General features: G+C 34.8%; 1 protein-coding gene across 1 annotated transcript in view; it reads right to left on the bottom strand.

Moving 5' to 3' along the window:
- The window catches only part of SMARCC1 (SWI/SNF related, matrix associated, actin dependent regulator of chromatin subfamily c member 1), a 159774-nt gene that overhangs the window by 61383 nt on the left and 71028 nt on the right, over nt 1–27363 (bottom strand). The window contains exons 19-21 of the mRNA XM_044682816.1: nt 24233–24292; nt 6211–6469; nt 4403–4564 (exon numbers count right to left, since the gene is read on the bottom strand). Coding sequence (XP_044538751.1) covers nt 4403–4564; nt 6211–6469; nt 24233–24292 — 481 coding nt within the window. The remainder of the gene's footprint in view (nt 1–4402; nt 4565–6210; nt 6470–24232; nt 24293–27363) is intronic.

The following is a 27363-nucleotide window of genomic DNA, read 5'->3' on the forward strand; positions in this document are numbered from 1 at the left end:
TGTGGACTCGAAACTACCACTCCAATGCAACTATCAACAATTTGGAAATAGGTCTTGATCAAGGACACATGTTAAAACCAGTAGAAATGCGTATCAGCCATGGGGGGGGGGGGGGGGGGGGAGAAGAGGTCGGGGGGAGAAAGGGAAAGTAAGAGCATAAATCATGTAAATCATGTAACCATGTTAACTTTTCCAAAAAATAAATATTAATAAATGTTTAAAGAAAATAAGTCACAAAATGAAGAGAAAAAAGTATCCAAGTAAAAGAAATCCAAAGGGAACTCAAAAGTAGAAGATGTTTATATTAGCATACATATATAATTTATATTATTTTCAAACAAATTGTATACAGTGTTATAAGGGGAGGTATGGTGTTTCTATAAGATGAGCCTGACAAGCTGGCCCAAGATCCCTGGATAGTAAGTGGATCTAGGCTGAATGAGGTTAGTGATGCCTGGGTGGCCACCAAAGTGTGCCGGTAACCACCAGGGCTTATGAATGATCAGCTCAGCTAGGCACCTGACCCCACAAATAGTGCCCAAGCCAAAGTTATCAAGGGAGGAGCTGTATATTCTTCACACAGCTCCTCTGGTTCCCTGGCTTGGGATTAGGTTAGATGATAGAGGTTTATAATAAGTATGCCATTGATATTGAGTTGGATAATGCCCAATGACTGTGATTTAGATAAGTTCTCTTTCCCTTTGGCTGTAATTATTCACTTGCCCTTGGACAGACAACAGTCTTCACTTGGGATATATTTCAAAGAGTTTAATGCTATAAATCAAAAGGTTAGGATTCAGGACAAGGAAAGTGGTGTTGGGAATGGCTATGCTAAATTCTATGGGAGTCAGATTAGGATAATCAATGAGTAACAGATTGGCAGCTGGCTGGAGAGGCTTCTTTCCCTCCCAGACCCTGGTCAGATCCAGCCATGTTCTAGACCAAGTGAAAGGAAGGGCTGGTGACTTTCTTCTTATTAGCTGGTGTTGATGCTTATCTCTCAGCCTTATTTAGTAATAGGTAAATCGATATTATGAGACAATTAGGTATGGGTGCTGGATATGCAGGTCTATAGACCTACCCACTCTTCACCACCCACAAGCCCCTTCTCAAGAACGAGACCATGAAGCCTACTGCCCCTGGGTTTTTATAGAGGTGGTCTCAACTGTCTTTTGCCCCTTGGCTCATGCCATCTGGGTAAATTCTAAGTTCTATAACCAACGATCTGTCACTCAAGTTGGTCTCCATCTTCTAGCCAGAGGTCGCCTATTACAACAGTGAGGATTTTTTGGTTTTGTACATAATCTTTTTTCCATACATTTCTTCAGTTAAATGTTTTGTGGTGGTGGAGATGGTTACTAAGTATATTTATAAGAAATAATTATAAACAAAAAGTAGATTACTCTAGAGGCTGTATTCAAAGCCATTCCAGCTTATTACCACCTGCCACAGCTGACATACAATATACATTGATACCACAGAATATCAGAATAATACTCATAAAATTTATACAACCTAAAAATTCCAAGAATATGGCATGCACTGGTTGCATATACAGGAAATGCTCGTACTTTTTAAAGTAGACAAAATAATCACTTGAAATGAAGTGAAAATGAGTCCGACAACTTTCTTTTAAAATATATATGCATAAATATTTAAATTTCTAAACTAATAAATTCATTTCAAATTTTCCTTATTTGTTTTGTTACAGGTAAATAAACCTTTAAATTACTACCTTCCTAATATATCATTATAAAAAGATGGCAACATAAATAGCACCAAGAAAATAATAGTTCTAAATTAGATTTCAAACCAGTATAAGCAGTGCAACAGGACAATAATTTGCTATATCAAGTTTAAGTGCAAGCTTGATATTTCTCTTCCCTCCATACACTCCATTGAAAATCAATTTTAAAGTGGAAGGAGTTACAGATTGTTTAGTGACCCAGTTCCTACTGAGCAGATCCCCCAAGAAGAACCATCTGTTCTTCTCATAATTTATTCCATTAGTCAGAGCCCAATACATATCACATTAAATATAACTGGCTAGCATTTGAGAAATTTGCCTATATTTCATTCAGAAATAATTATATCTTCTTCTCTTCAGCCTTTACTAAAGAAAAAAAAGGCTCCAAATTCTGAAAGTAACATGTAAAAAACTTGAAAAGCTTCATGCCTAAGATGCTGTTTGAGATTTTCTCAACTAAAATCCATTAACAATCATTTATTAAGCACACAGTATTATCAAAAGAGAACAAATTCAGATATTGATGACTTCGAGAATTGAAAAGTTAGTACTATGGTATTACTACGCATCTTTTTGGTTGTTTTAATTAATCCTAAGGAATTGAAAAGGGTTAACCAGTGCACTGAAGTATAAATATTATGGTTTTCCTAAATTTGAAATGAGTTCTAGGATAAATGGCTTTTAACTCTTATCCTACTACTTGATACTTAAGTTTTTATATCAATATAAAGATGTTCCTGACAAGGCACAAAAAATAAGGATTAAGACAAGTTCAGTGAAAGACCCACAACAGATCAGAAGAGACCCACAACAAATCAGAAGAAACTCATGAAACATGAAATCATGGAACTCTGGAAGGAGTAAGACAAGTGACTTAGCACGAAACCATCAAGACTGGTCACTTCTCAAAACTTTTTTGAAGCTCGAACCTGCCTCCAAAAGAATAAGATACCAAATGTAGAGTATTTCTAGCTAAATTCAAGACACATGCCTCCAAAGATAAAATGATTTAAAAATTAACAGTAAAGAACTCAGCAACAGTCCTGAATAGCAAAACATACAGTAGGTGCGACCTTTCTGGAAAGCGGTAAAGAAATTGAATATCCCATACCCTTTGAAAGCAGAGAATTCACTTCTAGCTAGGCACATACCCCAAGAAAGTCAATGTTTAAAAAAAAAATCCATATATTCTAAAATATACATAACTGAAACTTTCTGTAGTGGTAAAGAACTAAAAACAAAATAGATGCCAATAAATTAGGGAATATCTAAAGTAAACTGGCCTAAAGTAGACAGTAATGTTTATATTTACAATAATTATTGTACTGTAAGAAACAATAACGATGAGGATAAATCATGGGAAATGGTATATAAAAACTTTAGTGATGTAAAGAGAGTAAGACAAACAATATGGGCAACATCTATAATACTGTAAATAGAACAATACAACAATCAAGAAATTATAATAACCAAGCTTGTTTCCAAAGATGAGATATGTACCACTGTATGTGATGTTGGATGTGATTGTAATGATGATTCCCTGATTGAGGTTACTTTGTTTTCATCTTTCAAAAAAGAGCTAGATATCTGGAAAGAGGCATGGTAAAGGATATACTGGGAAATGTAGACGATACAAAAATGAAAAGATAACAGGGAAAAAATCTTTTAAGGAAAGAAAAAGAATGAAATGCAGAATGCATCCTTATGAGATGTCTTAGATCACTGATTAGGATAGCAACAGTTAACCCTAAGCATGACTCTATGCATGCATATTATTCATTTTTATTCAGAGAATGATTCCTTCAAATTTTTCCATCCTGTTCTTAATCTTAGAAAAGATTTTACAGCTGTTGGATGAATTCAATTTTTATAAATGAAAATTTTAAAAGAGGCCAAACTACTTAGCTCTTCTTCTGTCTGAATCAAGCACCTTGATTTTAACAAACCTCAAAACATTTTTCTTAAGCTTTCAAAATTAAAATGATATTATTGCTTCTGATGTTTGCAACTACGTAAAAGTAGTTGGAGAAATAAATCTAGTCCCAACAATATATCTACATCAAATGTGCTGGTGAATATTGGGAAAATATTAAATTAGAATATTTCAGTTCATTATACCTCAATATCAGTACTATATGAATTAAAGCTACAAGGTTTAATAAAAAGGTAATATTGTAAGATTTCAAAATCATACAATTTTAAAGTTGATAGAAATGGACCATAGGGGTCATCTCATTAAATTCCATTTTACAGAGGTGGTCTCGAACAATGTGCTGAAAACTTTAGCAAAGATGGGACAAGAACCCAAGAAAGTCAAAGAGTTCCTTAGAGAGAAAAAAAAGGACTAAATAGAAATTAATACTAAATACTGATATTTTCAGTACCAGAAATGATTCTCAAAATAAGACACTACACACCTTACTTCATAATAAGAATACTATATTAACTACTTTCAATATTGCTTTCTAGTCAAAAGAATCATAAAATATACAAAAAGTGATGGAGAAGAAATCACATTAAGCTAAAAGCAAAACCTGTTGATACACACTGTGCTTTATTTTAGTATGATAATAAAAAGGATAAAAGTCAGTTTAACCTGTACATTAGTGGAATATTATGCTATTTTGTTAAAAATGTTAAAAACTGATAACTCACCAAGTTTCTCTGGCTCATCAGGACCTGTCCCAGCAATGCAGCTACTTTCTAGACCATATGTTGGATCTACTTTTCCAGAGGCTCTTGCTGCTTCCTGTACTTTCTTGACATGAGCTTCAACTAATTCCAATGGCACTTCTTCCCGGACACGGGAAAACTCCTCTATTTAACAGAATTTAAAAAAAAAAACAACAACAACAAAAAAACCTGAGTTCTTCATAAATCTTCAATTACAAAAACCTATAGAAAAATAAATCCAAAGTTCAAGATATAGGATGTAGTTGACAGAATCTTGGACATGACTAGAAGCGAGTTCTACTCTCCTTAAAATTATTTTTTGTTTCAATAGGAATGTGACTTAACCTTTCTCAGGTTGTTTCTGATAATTTAAAATGAGGTGTTGACCAAAAAGGGCTTTTTTCTGATAAAATAAGTCTATACTTATTATTAGTCTGCAATTTACCTTTCTAACATTTTATTCATTGTTCATACAAATTTTAATCTAGCACATCCATAAACATGTTTACATCCACAATGCTACAAATATGAAGGGTCTAACTATAACAAACATAAATAATATAAAAATACACATTTTTCCTCTCTACTCTGCCTTACTGACCTCATTAGTTCTCAACTAAAATCCCTTCTTTTACTGAAAGTCTTTTGCATTCCCTCTAAATTGTGGAGCCTTTTATCTACTATTTCCTCTTTATCCTGAATATAACTTCTTTTTGTTTGTTTGCATGTCTTTTCCATCAGATTGCAAGCTCTTGGAAGGTAGGACTATCTTTTGCCTATTTTTGTATTCCCAGCATGTGGTATAATACCTGGCCCTTAGTAGGCATTTAATAAACTTTTACTGATATGGAATGATCACTGAATTTGCATACAGATAAAATGTTTTGCATAGCAATGGACAGTATAAAGGAAGAAAGAAAGATAAGAATCTGAAAGCAAAAGTTTGAATAACCAAAACACAACTAACTAGTAAGCTCAACAAACATTTAAGTATTTTCTATGTAGAAAGCATATCACCTCCCTGCCTTATGATATTTTAGGGAAAAAAAAATGGAAGCAAACAAATCATAAGATGATGCTAAATGAAAAATTAAATAAAAAAAAATATCAAAAACCACCTCACTACACTGACCCTAGAAAAACAATTCTCAAAACATCACAAAAAATTTAATTCTGAGGATACAGTATGCAGACAACATAAATTTGGCCTAATGCCTGGTTCATACACACAACAATATTTTTTAACAAAACTTAATGGTCACAGTGACTCCAAAACAATCTAAATTCTTTATAAGAATAATGTATCTCCAGATTTATTAACATAATACTTTCAGAAAAATGTTAACAGATTGGAATAAAAGTAAAGTACATTTTCTATTTAAACGTAAAATTTCTTTAAAAAATCATTAATAAGATCCTTTATTTCCCAACCATTCTAGAGGGTCATATACAAATGCAATAGCTACTTTTAAAAGTAATTTGAAGGGGGCAGCTGGGTAGCTCAGTGGATTGAGAGCCAGGCCTAAAGACAGGAGGTCCTAGGTTCAAATCCGGCCTCAGACACTTCCCAGCTGGTGACCCTGGGCAAGTCACTTGACCCCCATTGCCTACCCTTACCAATCTTCCACCTATAAGTCAATACACAGAAGTTAAGGGTTTAAAATTAAAAAAAAAAAAAAAAAAAAAAAAAAAAGTAATTTGAAGTATCCCCAACAAAACATCATGAATTCTGCTAGTTTTAGTTGGAAAAATTGATATATTCCAGAGAAATAGTCAAAATAGACTTATACCTAAAGCAGCTTTAGCTGCTGCAGAAGCCACCCGTGGATCCACCACAGATGCTAAGAATGCAACTGTGCTCATCACAGGGTTTCCTGACTGACTGAAAGGGACAGGTTGGTAAGCTAGTGGTCCAAGGGAAGCATCTGAGTTCTCAAGATAAGGATCCTCAATAGGAAGTCTCAGAAAGTGGAGGATGCACTCATCCTGAGTTCGACTGCCAACATGTTCTGATACTTTATTCCAATCATCTTTGTACATCTCAAGAGCCTGAAAGAAAAGAAAAAGAGCTGCTTATAAATTCATCAGCACTCATAATCAAGGACAAACTAGGCTAAACCAACTCTATAACAGAGTAAAAATATTCTTCAAAAAAAATTTTGGTTAAGTGGTAAACAAGATTATCTCTATATTGTGCTTTTCCCCAGGTAACAGGCTTTTCTTGTTTTCCTACAATGGCTAATACTCTTCTACTCACTGCTTCTACTCTCAGTGCTAACAGATTTACATTTTCTTAGGTTTTCATTTTGGTAATTTCTTAATTTGTATCTTTAATTTGCATACTTTTCCTAAATTATTTCCTACTTACCATTTGATATTATTTTTGCTGTTATTCACTAAATTCCCTCTAACCTGCCAATCATTTTGGCATGAAAGTCCTTCAAAAGAATGAAGCACTATATTCCCCAAAACAGTTAATACTGTGTAGTACAAAAGAAATAATCTTTTTGATAATAGTTGTCAAAACTTTTCCATCAATAGTTAATTATAAAAATATATGCCAGCATCTTTGACATCCATATGCCCCCTTCCCCAAGCCTAGTAAGGAAAAACACAAGTTATATATATTAGCATCTCCCTTTTGAAGACAGAGCATGCCAGCCTTCTTAATTACCATATAAAGCCAGAATCTTAAGTATCACCACTACATCTGATAGTGTAAAATAATGGGGACTTAGGATACTAACAATCAATAAAAAAAATAATAGAATCAAGCATTTATAAAGCACATTAAATTTGCAAATTGCTTTAAATATATTTTATCACTTGATCCTCATTACAACTGAGTGAAGCAGGTACTATTATCATCATCATTTTACAGATACAGAAACTGAGGTTGAAAAGGACTAAATTACTTGCCCCAAGATGACAAAATAAGGTAGTATTTCAGGCAGAAATTTAAATTTAGCTCTTCCTAACTACAAATACCACCCAACTTTTTAGATTCCTAAACTTAGTCTAGGATTCAAATAAGAATGATCATATGGATGAGATATAACAAGAAAACCAATGAAGACTTATAAAGAACACCAAGGACAAACAGGTAGTATAGAAAGTAAGACTAGAATCCAAGCACCTAAAGTGTGTGATCTGAACAAGTTATTTTTATTCTGTGGACCATTTTCTAATGTACTCTGAAGGAAAAAGGTCAAACTTGATGACCTATCAAATACCTTATGGCTTTAAATCTGTAATTATTTGTCTTTGATCTATGAGATTCTGACCAAAAATTCTTCTTTAATTGCTATACACTTTGATCTATCCCTAAATCTCTTATTTATATAAATTCATGAAAATGGAAAAGATGTTGGCTGGTCAAAGTGGGTGTTACCTTTTAGAGAATACTAAAAAAATTTTTTTCAACATCAATGATCTTTATCAATTAAGCACAAACAGTTTGTTACTCCATTTTATTTAGTTGAGTCAGGTCACTCCAACTCAAAATAGTAGGGACAGAATGGTAGCTGCCTCAGTCAAGATGTTTATCCTTCATTATCAAAGTGTATCAATGACACCACAGGGTGATGTCTTGACTTCTATATTAACTGGATTTAAATGAGGCAGAGTTGTACAAAGTCATAAGTATCACTTTCTCTTCCAGAGTTATCAAAGACCAGCAGCAAGAAAAAAGTAAGAACAACTGATGATGATCCAGGAAGCAGTGGCATCTTTGATGTCTCATCAGCCTCTAAGCACCCCACAGTGCCTGCTTCAGCCACCTTCAGGGTCAAGGGAACAAAATGTTCTCATCTGTCCATTCCACTGAGGTGAGTCTTCACATGCTTGGGTAGATACTCCCCTCTTCCCCAACAGGTTTGTGGTCCATTGGTTACCCTCAACTTGGTTTAACCCATCTGTTGAGACAGTTTACCAGAATGTGGCTGCTGAGCATGCATAGCTTCTTGGAAGTAAGGCTGAGAGTTGAGTGTTAGGAAGACACAAAAAGTGAATGAGTATTCTTGAAAAGGGTTGGGAAAGCCCTAACACCAGAGGTACCAGTCCTCCTTTAACATTCATAACCCCACCTCCACACTCCCAAGCCAGGTAATGGAAAAGACAAGATATCTATATTGGTACCACCCTTTTGAAGGCAGAGAGAAGGCTTTCAAAGTCATCTTATAAAGTGTAAGCCCTAAATAACACCACTCTCATTATTCCTGAAAACTTCCCATTCCCACTATTTATAGCCCCAGGCTGGAAATTCCTATTCTCTCCTTCTCTTCCCCAGGGAAGAACTACTTTGTGTCAGAGGAATTAACAATGATATATTTTAAAGAGTGAAATCATAAACTAGGTGAACATAAAATAGTATACCTGTCAGATCTTTGGGAAAGGAAGGAATTTAAGACAAAGCATGAGATAAAGTTGCAAAATATAAAATGAATGATTTTGATTATATCAAATTAAAAAGGGTTTGTACAAATAAAGCCAATGCAACCAAAATTAGAAAGAAAACGACAAACTGGGAGAATATTTTTATAACAAAATTATCTGACAAAGGTTTAATTTCCCAAATATATAAGGAACTAAGTCAAGCAATGATATATTTTGAGGAGAAGCCTATCAATGCTAGTAATAGATGTTTTTTCAGGAATATCAACTAATTCAAGCAGAATTTAAACTGACAATAGGGATGTTACAAAATATTTCACAACAAGAGATTTTGAAAATCAAAAGCAAATTCAGTCCCAGTCCAACTCAGAGATTAAACAATTCCTACTAGTACAGGCCTGACCAGAGTTCACTGATCCACTTCTGGAAGACTTGCAATGAGAAAGAAAAAATGTTTCTAAAGATATTGCAAATTCCTTTTATGTTTTATTTTTACTAATTCCAACAAAGCATAGAATCACTCCCAAATTAGAAAAGAGGTGGAGGTGTTTTGAGGCTTACTATCTTCCATAACAATGCTAATTTGTTATTTTTGTACCTCCTAGACTAGACAATAAACTTTCTGTATCAAAAATAAATGTATCCTACAATGTTTTACAATAATTAGATTTATTTAAAAAAATTTTAAATAACATGTAAATTCACTATCTCAAGCAGATCTTCCAAACTTTTTCATCTATCCACAAATCTCCCATGGCTCTACTGTTTCAGCTAAGAATCTGACTCATACTTCACCTTCTTTATCTTCTATTTTCTCCTTCATCACTGTCTCACATAAAGTGATCTTATTCCTTCCCAAGGGGAATAATCCCATTTCATCTTCCAACAGAATACCTTACCCTCTCAGCAATCCCCACTCTTTTAACTTATTTTCAATCTCTCCTTCTCTACTGGCTCATTTCCTATTACCTACAAAATGTCAATCCTGCTCCTTAAAAAAATTCTCCTTTGATCATCCTTAATAACTATAGACCTATATCTCTTCAGTCCTTTGTATCGAAATTCCTAGAAAAGGTTATATACAATGGTTACCTCCATTTTCTAGCTTTATCTTTTTAACCCCCTGTAATCCGATTTCCAACTTATTCAACTGAAAAGGCTCTCTCCAAAGTTATAAATAACTCTTTTGATTGCCAAATCCAATTGCCTTCCCCCCCCATTTTCATCCTCCTTCCTTGTAACCTTACTGATAATACTGATAAATCTCTTCTTGATTTTCTGCTTTCTCAAAGTTTTCTGGATATAACCCCCATTTGACTAGTTTTCCTCAGAACTCCTTTGTTGGATCCTCCAATGTAAAATTTCTATGGTACTGTGCCTTTAAATTTTCTTTGCTAAGTTTGTCCCCTTTGCTATGCTATAGTCCGGAGGAAAATGGCTGCCTTCTGGTTCAAAAAGAGGTGCTTTTTTTCCTCAGAATTATTTAGGTACTTTACCTAAGATGGCTCTGCCAAAATGATAAGAATAAAAAGAGCCAGTATCCAAATGGTATAATGGGGGGAGATAGAGAAAGTCTGTGGCAAGACACTCTTTCAGCTCTCCCCTCCTGCTGAATATACACTGCTGAGACTTTGAGGGGGTGTCAACCCTAAACAGAGCAACCTGGATGGTCTTTCTGCCCCACAGGATTTGGGGGCGAGGCTTCCCTATAAGATAGGTATGGGGGACCCCAATCCAATTCTGAATGAGGGCAGGGTTCATGCAAGCCTCTCCCGAGGACAGTCAACTTCACAGCAGGTGGTCTGGCTCCAAGATGGAGGCAGCTGGACCAAGGTGTGGTTCCCCTCCCTGTCTTTATCTCTTAGGCACTCTGGAACACTATCTGACTAATGAATGGCTTTTATTAATCACAATTCAGGGATTGGAGAAGGGGGTGAAGGGCAGAGGGATTTTGGGATGCCTTATCTATTTCTATGGGGTCCATCACTCGGATGGGAACCTTTGGGGTTCTCACTAAGTGTCTCCCCTTACCCCTTCTCCTTCAGTTTCTATTTCTATCCTTTTCTATGATTGCAAGTCAAACTGGAAAGAGTTTCCCAGCAAGGTTGGATAATGGGGGAAGAAGCCTAAAGAGATCACTCCCAAAGTGGAGTCCAAACACTTATCTAACTCGACGCTTGAAGTTTTGATGGGTGAGAAGCGATGGGATGCCTTTGACCAGGGAATTAGGGGTTTCAATGTACAAGGTACAATGTACCTTGAGTGGGGACCCAGTGCAGAGGGGTGCACAACTGTGGAAGCAGTGCCCTGAGACTGTTAAAAGATCCTCCAGCAGAGGAACAAGCAAGGGGACTACCAGGAATCTTGAACCTGAGAACAACTAGACCTGAGACCTCAGGAGCCTAAACAGCCCAGACAGACCCTAAGTGTGAGGATAAACTGGAGAGGGCGCAGGGCTAACAATGGCAAGCCAGAGACAAGAACCCCAAAAGAGAAAGATCATCAAGAAGAAATCTGTAACACTTGACAACTAATACACAGATAAAATCCAGACAACAGAGCAAACAGCAGAGGAGAACAAACAAGTAATCATATCCAAACATTCCCAAAATAATGAAAATTGGCCACAAGCTATTGAAGGGTTCAAATCTGAGATGATGAGAAAGATGGAAGAGATCGGGCAAGAAAGTAACAGTTTCAAAGGCAGAATTTCACAATTGAAAAGTGAAGCTCAGAAATCAAATGAATTGATAAGCAAATTGAAGAACAGAAATGACCAGCTGGAAGCCTTGAAGAACCAAACACACCACACCGAAAAGAAAAACCAAAAGATTATAGCTCAAAACCAGTCTCTAAAGGCTAGAATTGGTCTATTCGAAAAAGATGCCCCCAAATCAAAAGAAGTGATAAGCAAATTGGAGAACAAAATCAAACAGCTGGAAAACAGGATAGACCAAATCAAAAAGGAAAATCAAAAGATTATAGCAGAAAACCAGTCTCTAAAGACAAGAATTGGGCAATTAGAACCCAATGATTTCTCAAGACAGCAAGAGCAAATAAAGGAAAGTCAAAAGACTGAGAAAATAGAAGGAAACATGAAATATCTCACTGAGAAATTGACAGATCAAGAAAACAGGTCAAGAAGAGAAAATCTGAGAATCATTGGTCTTCCTGAAAAAGCAGAAATTTATTTAGACTCCATACTAAAAGAAATAATTCAGCAAAACTGCCCTGAAGTTCTACAACAAGAGGGCAATATAGACATTGAAAGGATCCATAGATCACCCTCTACACTAGAAACACGAAAAGGTAAATAAGAAACAGAGGGGAAAGAAAGAAAACTCATAATTTTTAAATTTGCCTCTTTAAGGGCTTCAATAAAATCTAATTATCTGTATTCCTATGTGGAGAAATACTTTGTATAATTCTCTGTAGTGAACTCTATTCACTATTATAGTATTCACTATTATAGTAATCAGAAGAATAATTCATAGGGAGAGAGTATAATACTAAATGGTCTAAGATGACATGGGGGATGGGAAAGGGAGGGGTGAATAGTAGGGGACACCAAGAGAAACTTGAGTGAATAAGAAAAATAGGATATTCTAGTACATACAAAGAGGGCATGGGAAGGGGAGGGGACAAATACTATTATAAGAAGGAGAGGAAGAGACCATTAAGAGGTAATATTTAAACCTTACTCTCAGTGTAATCAACCCAGAGGGGGAAGAGTAGATTTATTATCCATTGGGATATGAAATTCTTTCTAACCCTACTGAGAAAGTCAGAAGGGATAAACCAAGGGGAGCAGGGGAGTGGGGAGGTCTAAAAAGGGAGGGGAGAAGAAGGGGAAGGGAATTCATTAGGTCTTTAAAAATAAAAAGAGGGGAATAATAAGGGAGGGGGTAGAAAGGGAAGTTAATCAAGGGAGGGGATAAGGGATACTGGCTTAAAGCAAACCACTGGTATAAAAGGAAATAGTTTAAGAAGAAGGGGTAGGACTAGGGGAGGATACAAAAATGTCAGCAAATGCACAACTGATAATTGTAAATCTGAATTTGAATGGGATGAACTCGCTCATAAAACGGAAGCAAATAGCAGAGTGGATCAGAAACCAAAATCCTACCATATGTTGTCTACAAGAAACACACATGAGGCGGGTGGACATACACAAGTTTAAGGTTAAGGGCTTGAGCAAAATCTTTTGGGCGTCAAATGAGAAAAAGAAGGCAGGAATGGCTATTGTGATTTCTGACAAAGCCAAAGTAAAAATAGATATGATTAAAAAAGACAGGGAAGGTCACTACATCCTGATTAAAGGCAGTTTAAACAATGAGGAAATAACACTGCTCAATATGTATGCACCAAGTGGCAGAGCATCCAAATTCATAAAGGAGAAACTGGCAGAGCTCAAGAAGGAAATAGATAGTAAAACCATAATAGTGGGAGATCTAAATATTCCTCTTTCAGATCTAGATAAATCAAACCAAAAAATAAATAAGAAAGAGGTAAGAGAGGTGAAAGAGAGGTGAATGAAGTCCTAGAAAAATTAGATTTAATTGATATGTGGAGGAAAATAAATAGGGACAAAAAGGAATACACCTTCTTTTCAGCTGCACGTGGTACATTCACAAAGATTGACCATGTAATAGGGCATAGAAACAATGCAAACAAATGCAAAAGAGCAGAAATAATAAATGTAACCTTCTCAGATCATAATGCAATAAAAATAATAATTAGTAAGGGCACCTGGACAGGAAAATCAAAAACTAATTGGAAATTAAATAATATGATTCTCCAAAACCAATTAGTCAAAGAAGAAATCATAGAAACAATCAACAGTTTCATTGAAGAGAATGACAATGATGAGACATCCTACCAAACTCTGTGGGATGCAGCCAAGGTCCTTGAGTGCATATATTAACAAATTAGGGAGGGCAGAGATTAATGAATTGGGCATGCAACTCAAAAAACTAGAAAGCGAGCAAATTAAAAATCCCCAGATGAAAACTAAATTAGAAATACTAAAAATCAAGGGAGAAATTAATAAAATTGAAAGTAAAAGAACTAATGAATTAATAAATAAGACTAGAAGCTGGTATTTTAAAAAAACAGATAAAATGGACAAAGTACTGGTCAATCTAATTAAAAAAAGGAAAGAAGAAAACCAAATTGACAATATAAAGATGAAAAGGGAGACCTCACCTCTAATGAAGGGGAAATTAAGGCAATCATTAAAAACTATTTTGCCCAATTATATGGCAATAAATATAGAAATCTAGGGGATATGGATGAATATTTACAAAAATATAATTTACAAAAATATAGATTAACAGCAGAAAAAATAGAATACCTAAACAATCCCATATCAGAAAAAGAAATTGAACAAGCCGTCAAAGAAGTCCCCAAGAAAAAATCACCAGGACCTGATAGATTCACAAGTGAATTCTATCAGACATTCAAAGAGCAACTAATCCCAATACTATTACAAATTATTTGATATTATAAGCAAAGAAGGAGCCCTACCAAATTCCTTTTATGACACAAATATGGTACTGATTCCAAAGCCAGGGAGATCAAAAACAGAGAAAGAAAACTACAGACCAATCTCCCTAATGAACATAGATGCAAAAATCTTAAATAGAATACTAGCAAAGAGACTCCAGCAAGTAATTAAGAAGATCATCTGCCATGATCGGGTGGGATTTATACCAGGAATGCAAGGATGGTTCAACATTAGGAAAACCATCCACATAATTGACCATATCAACAGTTTAGCAAACAAAAATCACATGATTATCTCAACAGATGCTGGAAAAGACTTTGACAAAATACAGCATCCATTCCTATTGAAAACACTGAAAAGTATAGGAATAGAAGGACCTTTCCTAAAAATAATAAACAGTAAATACCTAAAACCATCAACAAGCATCATATGCAATGGGGATAAATTAACAGCCTTCCCAATAAGATCAGGAGTGAAACAAGGATGCCCATTATCACCTCTATTATTCAACATAGTACTAGAAACACTAGCAGTAGCAATTAGAGAAGAAAAAGAAATTGAAGGTATCAAAATAGGCAATGAGGAGACTAAGCTATCACTCTTTGCAGATGATATGATGGTCTACTTAAAAAATCCTAGAGAATCAACTAAGAAGCTTGTAGAAATAATCAACAACTTTAGCAAAGTTGCAGGATACAAAATAAATGCACGTAAATGATCAGCATTTCTATATATTTCCAACACATCATAGCAGCAAGAGGTAGAAAGAGAAACACCATTTAAAATCACCCTAGACAATATAAAATACTTAGGAATCTATCTACCAAAGCAAAAACAGGAATTATATGAACACAACTACAAAACACTTCCCAAACAATTAAAACTAGGTCTAAACAATTGGAAAAACATAAGATTGCTCATGGGTAGGATGAGCTAACATAATAAAAATGACCATTCTACCCACATTAATTCATTTATTTAGTGACATACCTATCAAACTACCAAAAAACTTCTTTACTGAATTAGAAAAAACTATAACAAAGTTCATTTGGAAGAACAAAAGATCAAGAATATCATGAGGAATAATGAAAAAAATGTGAAGAAAACACTATCTAGCATATCTAAATGTGAAGGAAGCAATATCTAGCAGTACCAGATATTATACTATAAAGCAGCGGTCATCAAAACAATATGGTACTAGGGGCAGCTGAGTAGGCTCAGTGGATTGAGAGCCATGCCTAGAGACTGGAGGTCCTAGGTTCAAATCCGGCTTCAGACACTTCCCAGCTGTGTGACCCTGGGCAAGTCACTTGACCCCCATTGCCTACCCTTACCACTCTTCCACCTATAAGTCAATACACATAAGTTAAGGGTTTAAAATAAAAAAAAAAAAAACAGTATGGTACTGGGAGGATCAGTGGAATAGACTTGGGGTAAGTGACATCAGCCAGACAGTGTATGATAAACCCAAAGAGCTCAACTTTTGAGTCAAAAATCCACTATTCAACAAAGACTGCTAGGAAAATTGGAAAACAATATGGGAGAGATTAGTTTTAGATCAACATCTCACACCCTACACCAAGATAAATTCAGAATGGGTGAATGACCTGAATATAAAGAGGGAAACTATTAACAAATTAAGTGAACACAGAATAGTATACTTGTCAGATCTCTGGGAAAGGAAAGATTTTAAAACGTAGCAAGAGTTAGAGGAAATTACAAAATGTAAAATAAATGATTTTGATTATACTAAATTAAAAAGCTTTTGAACAAAAACAATGCAACCAAAATCAGAAGGGAAACAACAAATTGGGAGAAAATCTTTATAACAAAAAACTCTGATAGGGGTCTAATTACTAAAATATATGAGAAGTTAAATCAATTGTATTTAAAAAAATCAAGCCATTCCCCAATTGGTAAATGGGCAAGGGACATGAATAGGCAATTTTCAGAAAAAGAAATCAAAAGTATCAATAAGCACATGATGTTGGAGGGGATGTGGCAAAATTGGGACATTAATGCATTGCTGGTGGAGTTGTGAACTGATCCAACCATTCTGGATGGCAATTTGGAACTATGCTCAAAGGGCTATAAAATAATGCCCGCCCTTTGATCCAGCCATACCATTGTTGGGTTTGTACCCCAAAGAGATCATAGATAAACAGACTTGATTCACTGAATGACTAGAAATGTATTTATTGTGTGCTTACTATGTGTTAAGGAGACAAACAGAAAAAAAAATTGTCCACCCTTTCATGGAAGCTCACAATCAAATTGGGGAAAACTTCACATATGAAGGGTGAATGCAGTGGCCCTAAAGTCTTATGGCTCCAGTGGTAGGTAGATTTCCAGGCCCTAAAGTTCTTTGCATATATAAGTAGCTCTGATGACACTTCTGGGGGTCTGAAGTGCAATTGAGAAAGCCAATTCTCTTGCAGCTCTCACAGGAGTGTATGACCACTCATTTTGCTTTACTGTCTGCCTTGCATCTCCATGGACATTTGTTTGGCCATCAGTTGGCTTTGTGATAATGGCTTAATAAGGCATTTGTTTCTAGAGTTGTGTGTTCTCATGTGCCATGAAAGTATCTGTGGAACTTCACCTAATCTAAAGCATAAAATCTCCACTCTTCTGCATACAGAAATATGCAGTGAATACTAACCTATCCCAAGGCCACTTTTCATTCTGTGGGAGGGAGGGGTCAGGAGGAGAGGGGAAGATGCTTGTCATTTTATTGGACTGTGCCTTCTTTTTAAATCTGTTATTGTTGGCATCAGAACAACAGACATGTGTCTTAGCTCTCCTCCTTTCACTGAGCTTTGCTGTCCTTTAGGAGCAATGTTTTAACTGATGAACAAAATGCTACACAGTACATACAGCAAGCATCAGGCCTGGCACAGAGAATGCCTGAGTTCCAAGTTTTGCCTCAGACACTTAATAACTGTCCTTTAACCTCTACCTCAATTTCATGTGCTATAGAATGAGGATAATAGTACTCTCTCCAAAAATTATTGGGAGGATCAAATAATAGTCAATCCTCAAATTTTGTTAGGAGTATTAGAAAATGAATATTGATGGGAAGAAGGGAGTTAGTTACTACAACCACCAAACCATCTCTCTCTCTCTAGATTCCTGAACATACACACAATTCTTTTAAAACAAACATCATTTCTGATAATATATACTTTCTATAATACAGTAACAATGAAATAACCCCTAAAATGCAATAAGGAAAATAAAATTGGTAACTTGAAAAACATTTTTTCACGCTTGTCATTATCTAGAGTTCTATGACGTTTTGTGCTAAAAAATTTCAATTTAAGAAAATACCGATTCCCATTGTGTCAGATGGTAGTATGAGAAAATTATATTATTTGTAGTACTGCAGTCAACTTTTCCTATGGCCATCCTCTGAAAACCAAGGGAGACACTAATAGGATTTTAGTTGCTGATTTCGAAGGTTACAAAGACTGGTAAGATTTAGGCATCACCTCCCACACGCTTTGTGGCTGCTGGATGATGTTGGAGACCATGAAATAAATACCAGCTTAAAATAATCCATTAGTGACCTGTTTCATATGCTTTTTAAAATCCTTAAGGATCTCAAGAATATGGGTGTGCATAAGAGGGACAAGAGGATGTTTGACTGCACTTGACTACAAATGTGCAGAATTGCTAACCTGAAAATGAGGTTATTCATAGAATGCTTGAAGTCATGAAAGGTTAATATTGAGGACTGGACTATATTATGTACTTTACATTGTGCCTGGAGCATAGTAGGCTTATAGAAATATTTGCTCCCTTCCCTGTTGACTGTAGTGTTATTGTCAAGCTTCTTCCTTTCAGGTTTGCTCTTCAAAGGCCTGTGTGCACATGTACACTTTTTCCTTATCATGGGGAGGCTGACTACTATAGTTCAAATAGTGAAGTTAATTAAAACAACAACAACAAAATGAACTTAGAGTACTTTTTGTTAAAGACTTTGAGAATTATGCTTCATGAGTTGCTAGGGTCAAATTTCAATTTTTGTATTCTTAGGTCACCCTTTAAAGGTAGCTAGTCATTTTCTACTTGGTTTAGTCATAAAGAATCTTTTTTTTTCCCCTTTCATTTTTTGAATAAGTTTCATTGATATTTTGTTCTCATGTCATCATAGTATCTTAAGTATCCCTCCCCCTAACCCTTTCTGAAAATCACCACATATAACAACTAGTATTTTTTGGAGAGGAAAAGGAAAGAAAAAAAGGTTGGTAAATTGATGGATACATTCTAAAAGTCTGAAAATATATGTAATATACAACACCTGTGGGCCCTCTTCTTCCACAAAGGATAGTTGGGGCTTTATTTTAGTCCACTTGATTTTTGTAATTTTTTTAAATTTACTTTTGATTTTTATTTTTTAGTATATTCTTTCCTTTTAAATTCTTACACTTACTCTTGTTGTAAGTATGTGTGTGTGTTTTTTTCCTTTGTGTGTATTCTTTCCCTTTACACTCTTTAAGACTGAGGGGAAGGGCTAGGCAATTAGGGTTAACTGATCTGCCCCCCAGGTTCACACAGCTAGGAAGTTTCTGAAGTCAGATTTAAACCCAGGTCCTCCCAGCTACACAGGCCTTTTGTGCTGAATGCACTGTGCTAGCTTGCTGCCTTTGGTTCATTTTTTCACCATTGATTTAGTTCCAATACCAGCTCAAGGTCACTCCTAGATCACTGCTTTGTCTTTGCAGAAAGACTTGCATAACTCCAAGAAATTATGAGCTATGCCATGCACAGTTACCCAAGACAGGTCATAGTGTAGAGTTCTGACAAAAGGTAAACAACTGGAGAAGAAAATAGAAAATGTTCCAGCATCTTTGTTAAGAAGAATCAGACACAGTTGAATGACTGAATAATACCAACAACTACCTGCTCAGGGAAGGAGTTTCAAAGTGACCTACTTTTTAAAAGATATCTTAAGACTGATCTCGACTCTGGGTCCAGTGCTTTTTATAGGAGAGTTATGAACCAAATAACTAAGCTAATTGAAAGAAACCCCAAGTTATTAGCATTAGAAATTTTAGATATCATGACCTAAAGTCATAAATTTATTTAGAGTAGTATCAGAGCCAGTCTGAATAGCATTTAAGTTATGAGTGTTGTATATTTGGTCAATAAGTTCTTTCAGGTTCTTTGCCCATAGTAGCTTTTATCTTTTTTCCATCCTTTTCCATTCCATTGATGTAAAAGATATGCGACTTTGTGCCCTCCAGGAGCTTGTAATTTAGATATCTGACCATGTATATTGAAAATGCCTTATGATTTGAGTCTGTGCTTTATGATTTAGCTTTGTATCTCTGCTATTTAGCATACTGTCTTATATGTAGTAGGTACTTTCACATAATTTTTGAGTGATTTAGTAGATACCAATGAGGAGACAAAACAAATGCTCTTAAAAGCAATTAACTGCCCAAAATATTAGGTACCATTATAGTCTTGAAGGGTTGTGCCAATAATAGAGAAGGGGGCAGAGTGGGGTTAAGGGAAAGTAAATGAGAATTTATTAATTACCTACTATGTGTTAGGCATGGTGCTAAGCACTTCACAAATATCTTTTTTGATCTTCACAACAGCCCTGGGTGGAAGGTACTATTATTATATCCATTTTACAGGTAAACAAACACATAGGTTGAGCAACTAGACCCAGTTCACAGAGCTAGTATATCTAAGGCTGGATTTGAACCAGGGCTTTTCTGACTTCAGGCCTTGCACTCTATACACTGACATCTAGCTGCCTCCTACAGCAAGAAGTGAAATCATTAAAAAAGATTTCTTTGAGTTTTTAAAAAACATTTCTATTACTTCCAAATGACTCCCCTTCCTTTTTTAAACCATTTTAATGTTTATTTAATATCTATAGTGTCAAGACTACTTTGCTAGGTGCTAAGAGTGAGAAATGATTTTATTATTATTTTCATTATTTTTACAGCCATTTATTAACTATCCCTTCTACTATCTCACTGAACTGCTGAAAGAAAGAAAAAAAACCACTTAATAAATTGTCTGGCAAAGACAAATTTCTGCATTGGCCATGCCCAAAAATACAATTTCATCCTGCATTTTTAAACCATTTCTTCTAGCAATATGGGAGAAATCAGTGAATCCTTTACCGCCGATAGGATCCAAGAATATATAACATTTTCCCAGTTTAGAATAGAAAACAAAATAGTATCAACAGTTAGCTACATACAACAATTGAACTAAAACACTTTTCAAAATTTTTGGAACATAAGAGTAGAAATGTCTGTTCAAAACTTTTCACAAAATTTAAGTGTTACTTTTGTTTGCTAAGGGGAAATTACTATTTCAAATGTCAGTTCAAATTACCTCAGAAGGCACATTGTTACACTGGAGCACTATTCTTAAAATCAGGAGGAACCTGATTCACATACCATCTTTCAGATTTATCTATGTGACTTAGTAAGCTAATTTTTCCCATACATAATGTGAGAATAATCATGACTTCAGTATTTGCCTCACAGAATTCTAAGGCTCAAATTAGATCATATATATAAAGTGCTTTGACAACATTAAAAAAATTCAACAAACAGAATTGATCCAATCATTCTGGATGGCAATTTGGAACTATGCCCAAAGAGCACTAAAAGACTGTCTGCCCTTTGATTCAGTCATACTACTGCTGGGTTTATACCCCAAAGAGATCATAAGGAAAAAGACATGTACAAAAACATTTATAGACAGGCTCTTTGTGGTGGCAAAAAATTGGAAAAAGAGGGGATGCCCTTCGATTGGGGAATAGCTGAACAAACTGTGATATCTGTTGGTGATGGGATACTATTGTCTCAAAGAAATAATGAACTGGAGGAATTTCACGTGAACTGGAATGACCTCCAGGAATTGATGCAGAGTGAAAGGAGCAGAACTAGGAGAACATTGTACACAGAGACTGAAACACTGTGGCACAATCAAATGTAATGGACTTCTGCACTAGCAACAATGCAATGATCCAGGACAACTATGAGGGACCTATGAGAAAGAATGCTATCCACATTCAGAGGAAGAACTATAGGAATAGAAACACAGAAAAACAATTGCCTGATCACATGGATGAATGGGGATATTGACTCAAAATGAGCACCCTATCATAAATATCAATAATATGGTAATAGGTCTTGATCCCACATGTAAAAGCCAGTGGGACTGTGCATCAGCTATGGGAGCGGATGGGAGGAGGAGAGGGATAGAACTTGAATCCTGTAACCATGGAAAAATGCCCTAAATTAATTAAATAAAAGATAGTATTCATAAAAATTTCTACAAACAGTAATTACTGTTATTTTTCCTTTGTTATTTTATTAGTATCTCCTTTAAAGACAAAAAATAATTTATTAAGACACCACAAATATGCAGTGAGATCATCTTAGAAATGTTCTAGAACTATCATGTGTTTTAAGATTTGGGATACCAATGATGTGTTTTTGGTTTAAGATGCTTCTCTAGAAATCATAATACACTCCAAGTGAAAAACTATCAGGTTTAAATAGTTTTAAATAAGTACCTAAAAATATAATTCTAGAAAAAACAAAGATCAATATATAAGCAAGTACAGCATTTTATTATGAATTAGAAATTATTTTTGGTCATAATCTATTTTGTTATTCTTCCTACTACTTTAGATTTCTAAGCAAAGTTTAAATAGTTGGTGGTAAATAATTATATTGTGAAACCCTTTATTTTTTTTGTTTATGGAAAGGTTAACACCTGTCAGTAAAATAACATGTTTAAAAGGGAAATTAACTACTTCCCAAATTTCAGCTGCAGGTGAGGAAATATAATCACTGTAAAAGGCTAAAGAATTAGTGCTATACTTTTTTTCTACAGGTACAGGCAAAACAAAACAGTAGCTCTGTCATTCCTTTCTCATAATCTCCATTTATTTAACTCTAGTTAAATAAATTTTATTTTGTTAACATTTAGTTAACATCCTTTAACTCTAGAAGAATATCCAATTAGATTAAGAAAAACAAGGCTATTAATTTTACTCACCAGACAAACAATGAATTGTAAAGTTATATTATACAAAGATAATATCTACTGGAAAGGCATAAGTCAAATTAGTGGTATAGCAGCACACAGTAATTCCAATACAATTACATGAAGATCACTTACTCTATTTTAACAGTCTACATGATAAGCATTTTAAACTGTCATCAGGACACCTAACAGTTACCATTTTACAATGGATGTTTCTGAAGAAATTAAAAGTAGTAAGACAAAAGAATGACAAATGTTCAATTTTATCAGAAGTGATTGTGCCAGAAATGCAATTATGCTATATAGAATGTTTAGCTACTCTTCTACTAGGCAAGGGAAGCTAATAGTAACAGGGAAAATAGTGGTTATGAGATGAGAAAATCAAAATTTCAGGTCCAAGAAAATCATAATTGCCCTGCTTCCTCATCTTTAAAATGAAGACTAACATAACTAGGCCATCAACTATCAACTGCATAAAGGTGTTGTAGTAAAATGGCTTATAATTGGCTACGTAAATGTGAGCAATTCTTTTAGTACAAGAGGAAATATATGGATATGAAGTTTAGAAATAACTAAGGGGATTAGCAATTTCAATATTCCTCACACAAGTGGGCATTAAAGAAGAAGAAGCAAGAAAGCAGGGAAAGAAGGGGAAGAAGAGGAGGAAAGAACAGAAAGGCAAAGAAAAAAAGTCACAACAAAAAATATTTTAGTAACATTGACGAAGACTTAAAAAAAAAAAAAAACCACAACAATTCCAAGGGAGAAAAATAAGTGATTTGCACAGGGTTACACAGTTAAAAGTATCGGAGGGCAAATTTTAACAGAGGACCTCTCATCTTTAGGTCTGGTTCTCAATCAACTGAGTCCCATATCTGCCAGTGCTACTAAGGCTCTTGAATGGAATGTTCTTTTTTCTTCACAAAAGTGAACTTAATCAGTAGAATTATGTTGGATTTCAAGAAGGAATTTTATTCTTATACCAAACAATATTTCTTCAAATCATACATTGTATATTAATTAACTGCCTTTTGGAAGAAAACCTCATTGTATAGCCCTTTATTGGTTTTGTTTCAAGAATCTCCATACACTGGAGGAATTCCATGTGAACCGCAAGGACCTCAAGGAATTGATGAAGAGCAAAAGGAGCAGAACCAGGAGAACATTGTACAAAGTGATACTGGCACAATCAAACATAATGGACTTCTCTACTAATGGCAATGCAATGATCCAGGACAATTCTGAAGGACTTAGAAGAACACTATCCACAGCCAAAGAAAGAACTGTGGGAGTAGAAACAGAAGAAAAACATTTGTTTGATCACATGGTTCGATGGGGATATGATTGGGGATGTAGACTAAATGATCATTCTATTGCAAATATTAATAATATGGAAATAGGTCTTGATCAATGGAAACCCAACAGAACTGCTCTTTGGTTATGGGAGGAGGGAAAGAACATGAATCATGTAACCAAGGAAAAATAGTCTACATTAATTAATCAATTAATTTAAAAAAAAAATCTCTATACATTTGCTAAAAACCACTTCTGTATTCAAAAGACCAAAATGTAGGTTTAGAATAGTACCAGATTGTTTCAGTAAAGAGGAAAAATGGTATGGTTATTGTTTAATTTTAGTGCTACTGCCATTCTAAAGAGTAGAATCAGCTTAGCTTATATGATCTGAATGCTCAAATGCTTAGCCTTGGTCTAAACTGAAGCTAAATGCCAAAGGTCAATGAAATACATTCCTGGCAAACCAGAAATTTTTATATTAAAAAAGAAAAAGCAAAACAAAAAACAAAACAAAACAAAAAAAACCAGGCACTAAATTGTCATTGGAATCTAAAAGATTTATCAGATCTTCTCAGAAAAATACTCACCTCTAAAAGTAGCAGTGTCTCCTGTTCAGTCCATTCTCTTCCAGCACTGGCTCCTTTACTCTTTATTTAGGGGAGAGAAAAAAAGAAGTCAAGAACGATATGACTTTTTTTTTTTTTTAAATACTCACAGGTAGGCCTTGAGAAGCAGAATTTAGAAAAGCAAATATCACACTATATTTTGGCTCTGAATTTAAACATGTCAGCTTTAGAATTTCAAAAGGATAAGGGGAAAAAAAGCACATAAAATACTAGATTAACACCAATCCGTAAATTTTTTTAGTGATAAAAGAAAAAAAATTCTGGATAAAGAGGCAGCAAAGAAGCAGATTCCCAAAGAACAAATAAATCAAAAATTTCAAACTACAAACAAATGAAATATTGTGAAAGGAAGCTTTCAAATACTGTAAACTACTAATCGATTGAATATAATAACATTTGCACTTACTATTAGCTTTGGAAAGATATGTTTATGAACTTTAGTAAGTCTCTCATCTAATGTAAAAATAGAAGGCCCTGGTATTTTAAAGTAGTAATATGTAGAAATATTTAAATTAATAGAGAACCTTCAATTATGTTGTCCAGTGCCTTTATAAAGGCAAGTATTACATGTAAAATATCTCATAATTAGTGGTTACTTAATTTGAATATCTCCAATTAAGGAAACTCACTAACTCAGAAGTATGATTTTACTATTTAGAAATGGGATGATTTAATTAAGAAAATTTCTCCTTAACATTTTCTCATTAAGAAACCAGTTTTATTGTGCTAATCATTTTTTGAAAACCTCTAAGATATTTATTTCTCCCTTATTGTATTAAACCAAAAGTATGGACAGGCTTTATCCTTCCCAACACTATTCTTACAGGATCCTCACAAATTTTTGGTATTTGAGGGGGATTGTGTCCCTCTTTATAACTTTTAGACATATCCCTGATGGCTAATATAAATAATTCTACTGGTATACTTCTTATGCTCACAGGTGTATAAAACCATGTTTATTAGCTTTTTATTCCCCCCATATTAAAATAACTTTTTATTCCACTTGAGCAACTTTCCCTCTTTGTCTTTGTATCTATCATGTAATTAAAAATATTTTTACTTGAAACCTTGTGAAAAATGGTAAAAAACTACCCAATGTTCCTCTCATTAGCTTATAATATTTTCTAAGATAATGTATGCACTCACAAAAAAATCCATTTTTTCCTTTAAATCAGTGATTCCCAAAGTGGGCACCACTGCCCCCTGGTGGGTGCTGCAGTGATCCAGGGGTGTGGTGATGGCCACAGGTGCATTTATCTTTCCAATTAATTGCCATTAAATTTTTTTAAAAATTAATTTCCAGGGGGCTAAGTAATATTTTTTTCTGGAAAGGGGGCAGTAGGCCAAAAAAGTTTGGGAACTACTGCTTTAGATCAATTAGGACCTTCTTATTGTTAGAATTAGGTCCAGAATAGCAATTCATTTTGTAGCTTTCTGCCTGAAACACCAAACTATCAGCAATGTAAGTCAAAACTTACACACCTGCTCTATATTTGCCAGAGATGGAGGTCCAAAAAAAGTTTAAGCAATTAAAGTCTATTACTCTCTCATGGCTCTATACTAGATAAAGCCATTTCCCAAATATATCAACTATTTCTTCCTTCTAAACATATGGTGATCTGTAGTATGTTCCCATCACAATGATCGTTTCTGCTTCTTCCCCTATGAAGCAGGCAGGAAGACCTGGGATCAAATGATGCCCCTGACACTTAATGATAACCAAAACAAGTCACTAAACTCAGAAAACAACCTATAATTTATCTATTAAGTCAGACAGATTGTGATCTTTCTAAGTCAAGTTTGCATTCTAAGATCTGAGAAAAATTACAGACCCTTCATATATTCATGTTTTTCTAGTCCACTGATCCTCATCCAAATAAATAGTTCACACTATGTTTTTCTCCCTTTATAGTTCATGAATTTGTCAAATGCATATATTATCTGAATAGCATACAATACCACAAAACTACTTCACTATCCCTTTTGAATGAATTATACCCCTTAACCATATTCCAGTAATGAGTCACAGTCCACCAAGTAGAAATAATACTCATGAAGTTGAATTATTTCCTTCTATTCAGTTCTCCAATTTGTTACATTTACTTTTGCACATAGATAACTGAGACCTGGAATCTCATTGCTATCCCTCTTCCTGAATATTGTTTCAAAAACAATATTGTCACTTCAGTAACAAATGATTTTTTTATGACATCTGGAGTTTTTGGGCAAAAATACTGAAATGGTTTACTATTTCCTTTTCCAGTTCATTTTACAGATTAGGTAACTGAGGCAAACAAGGTTAAGTGACTTGACCAAGGTAACAAAGCTAATAAGCACTAGATTCAGTCTATTATTGATTATATTCACTGTTATTTTTCAATTGCCATCTATGGTAGCTGGCATGGCAGATATGTAGCAAATTTTCTTCCTTCCCATCTGTTTTCAGCTGAAAACTAAAAATTAAAACTCTTTAGGCTTGAGGCTCTTATTAGATATCCTTCATTACTGCCAAAAAACTAACCTTACTACTACACCTTAAGCTATAATACAGAAATCATATTACATTTTCAGGTACTGAGGTATTAATTTTCACTATCTGGCTTTTAAATTTTGAAATGTGTTTCTTCAATTAGCAGCAATTACTCAGGACCTTCAGTTTTGGACCAGGACATTATAATCCCCAACAATGTTAGACGTAAAGACAAGCAACAAAGTATAGAACAAAGAATGGCAGATCTCAGTCAAAGTCTTGGATTGTGCTACTACACATGACCTTGGAGAACCTTTTTTAGGCCTCACTTTACTCATGCATAAAAAGAAGGGAAAGATTGGATAAATATTACTTTTAAGGACTCTTGTACTTTATTTCTATAATTCTGAAATGAAGGAAGTACAGAGAGGAATGGAGCCCAAGGTAAAAGAAAACTAATGGGACAGCTAGGTAGCTCAGTGGAGCCAGACCTCGTGTCAGAAGGACCTGGGTTCAAGTCTAGCCTCAGACACTTCCTAACTCTGTGGTCTTGGGCAAGTCACTTAACTCCAACTGCCTAGCCTTTTCCACTCTTCTGCCTTGCAATCAATACTGGGTATAG

This window comes from Gracilinanus agilis, chromosome 1 (assembly GCF_016433145.1).
Source record: "Gracilinanus agilis isolate LMUSP501 chromosome 1, AgileGrace, whole genome shotgun sequence".
Taxonomy (NCBI): domain Eukaryota; kingdom Metazoa; phylum Chordata; class Mammalia; order Didelphimorphia; family Didelphidae; genus Gracilinanus; species Gracilinanus agilis.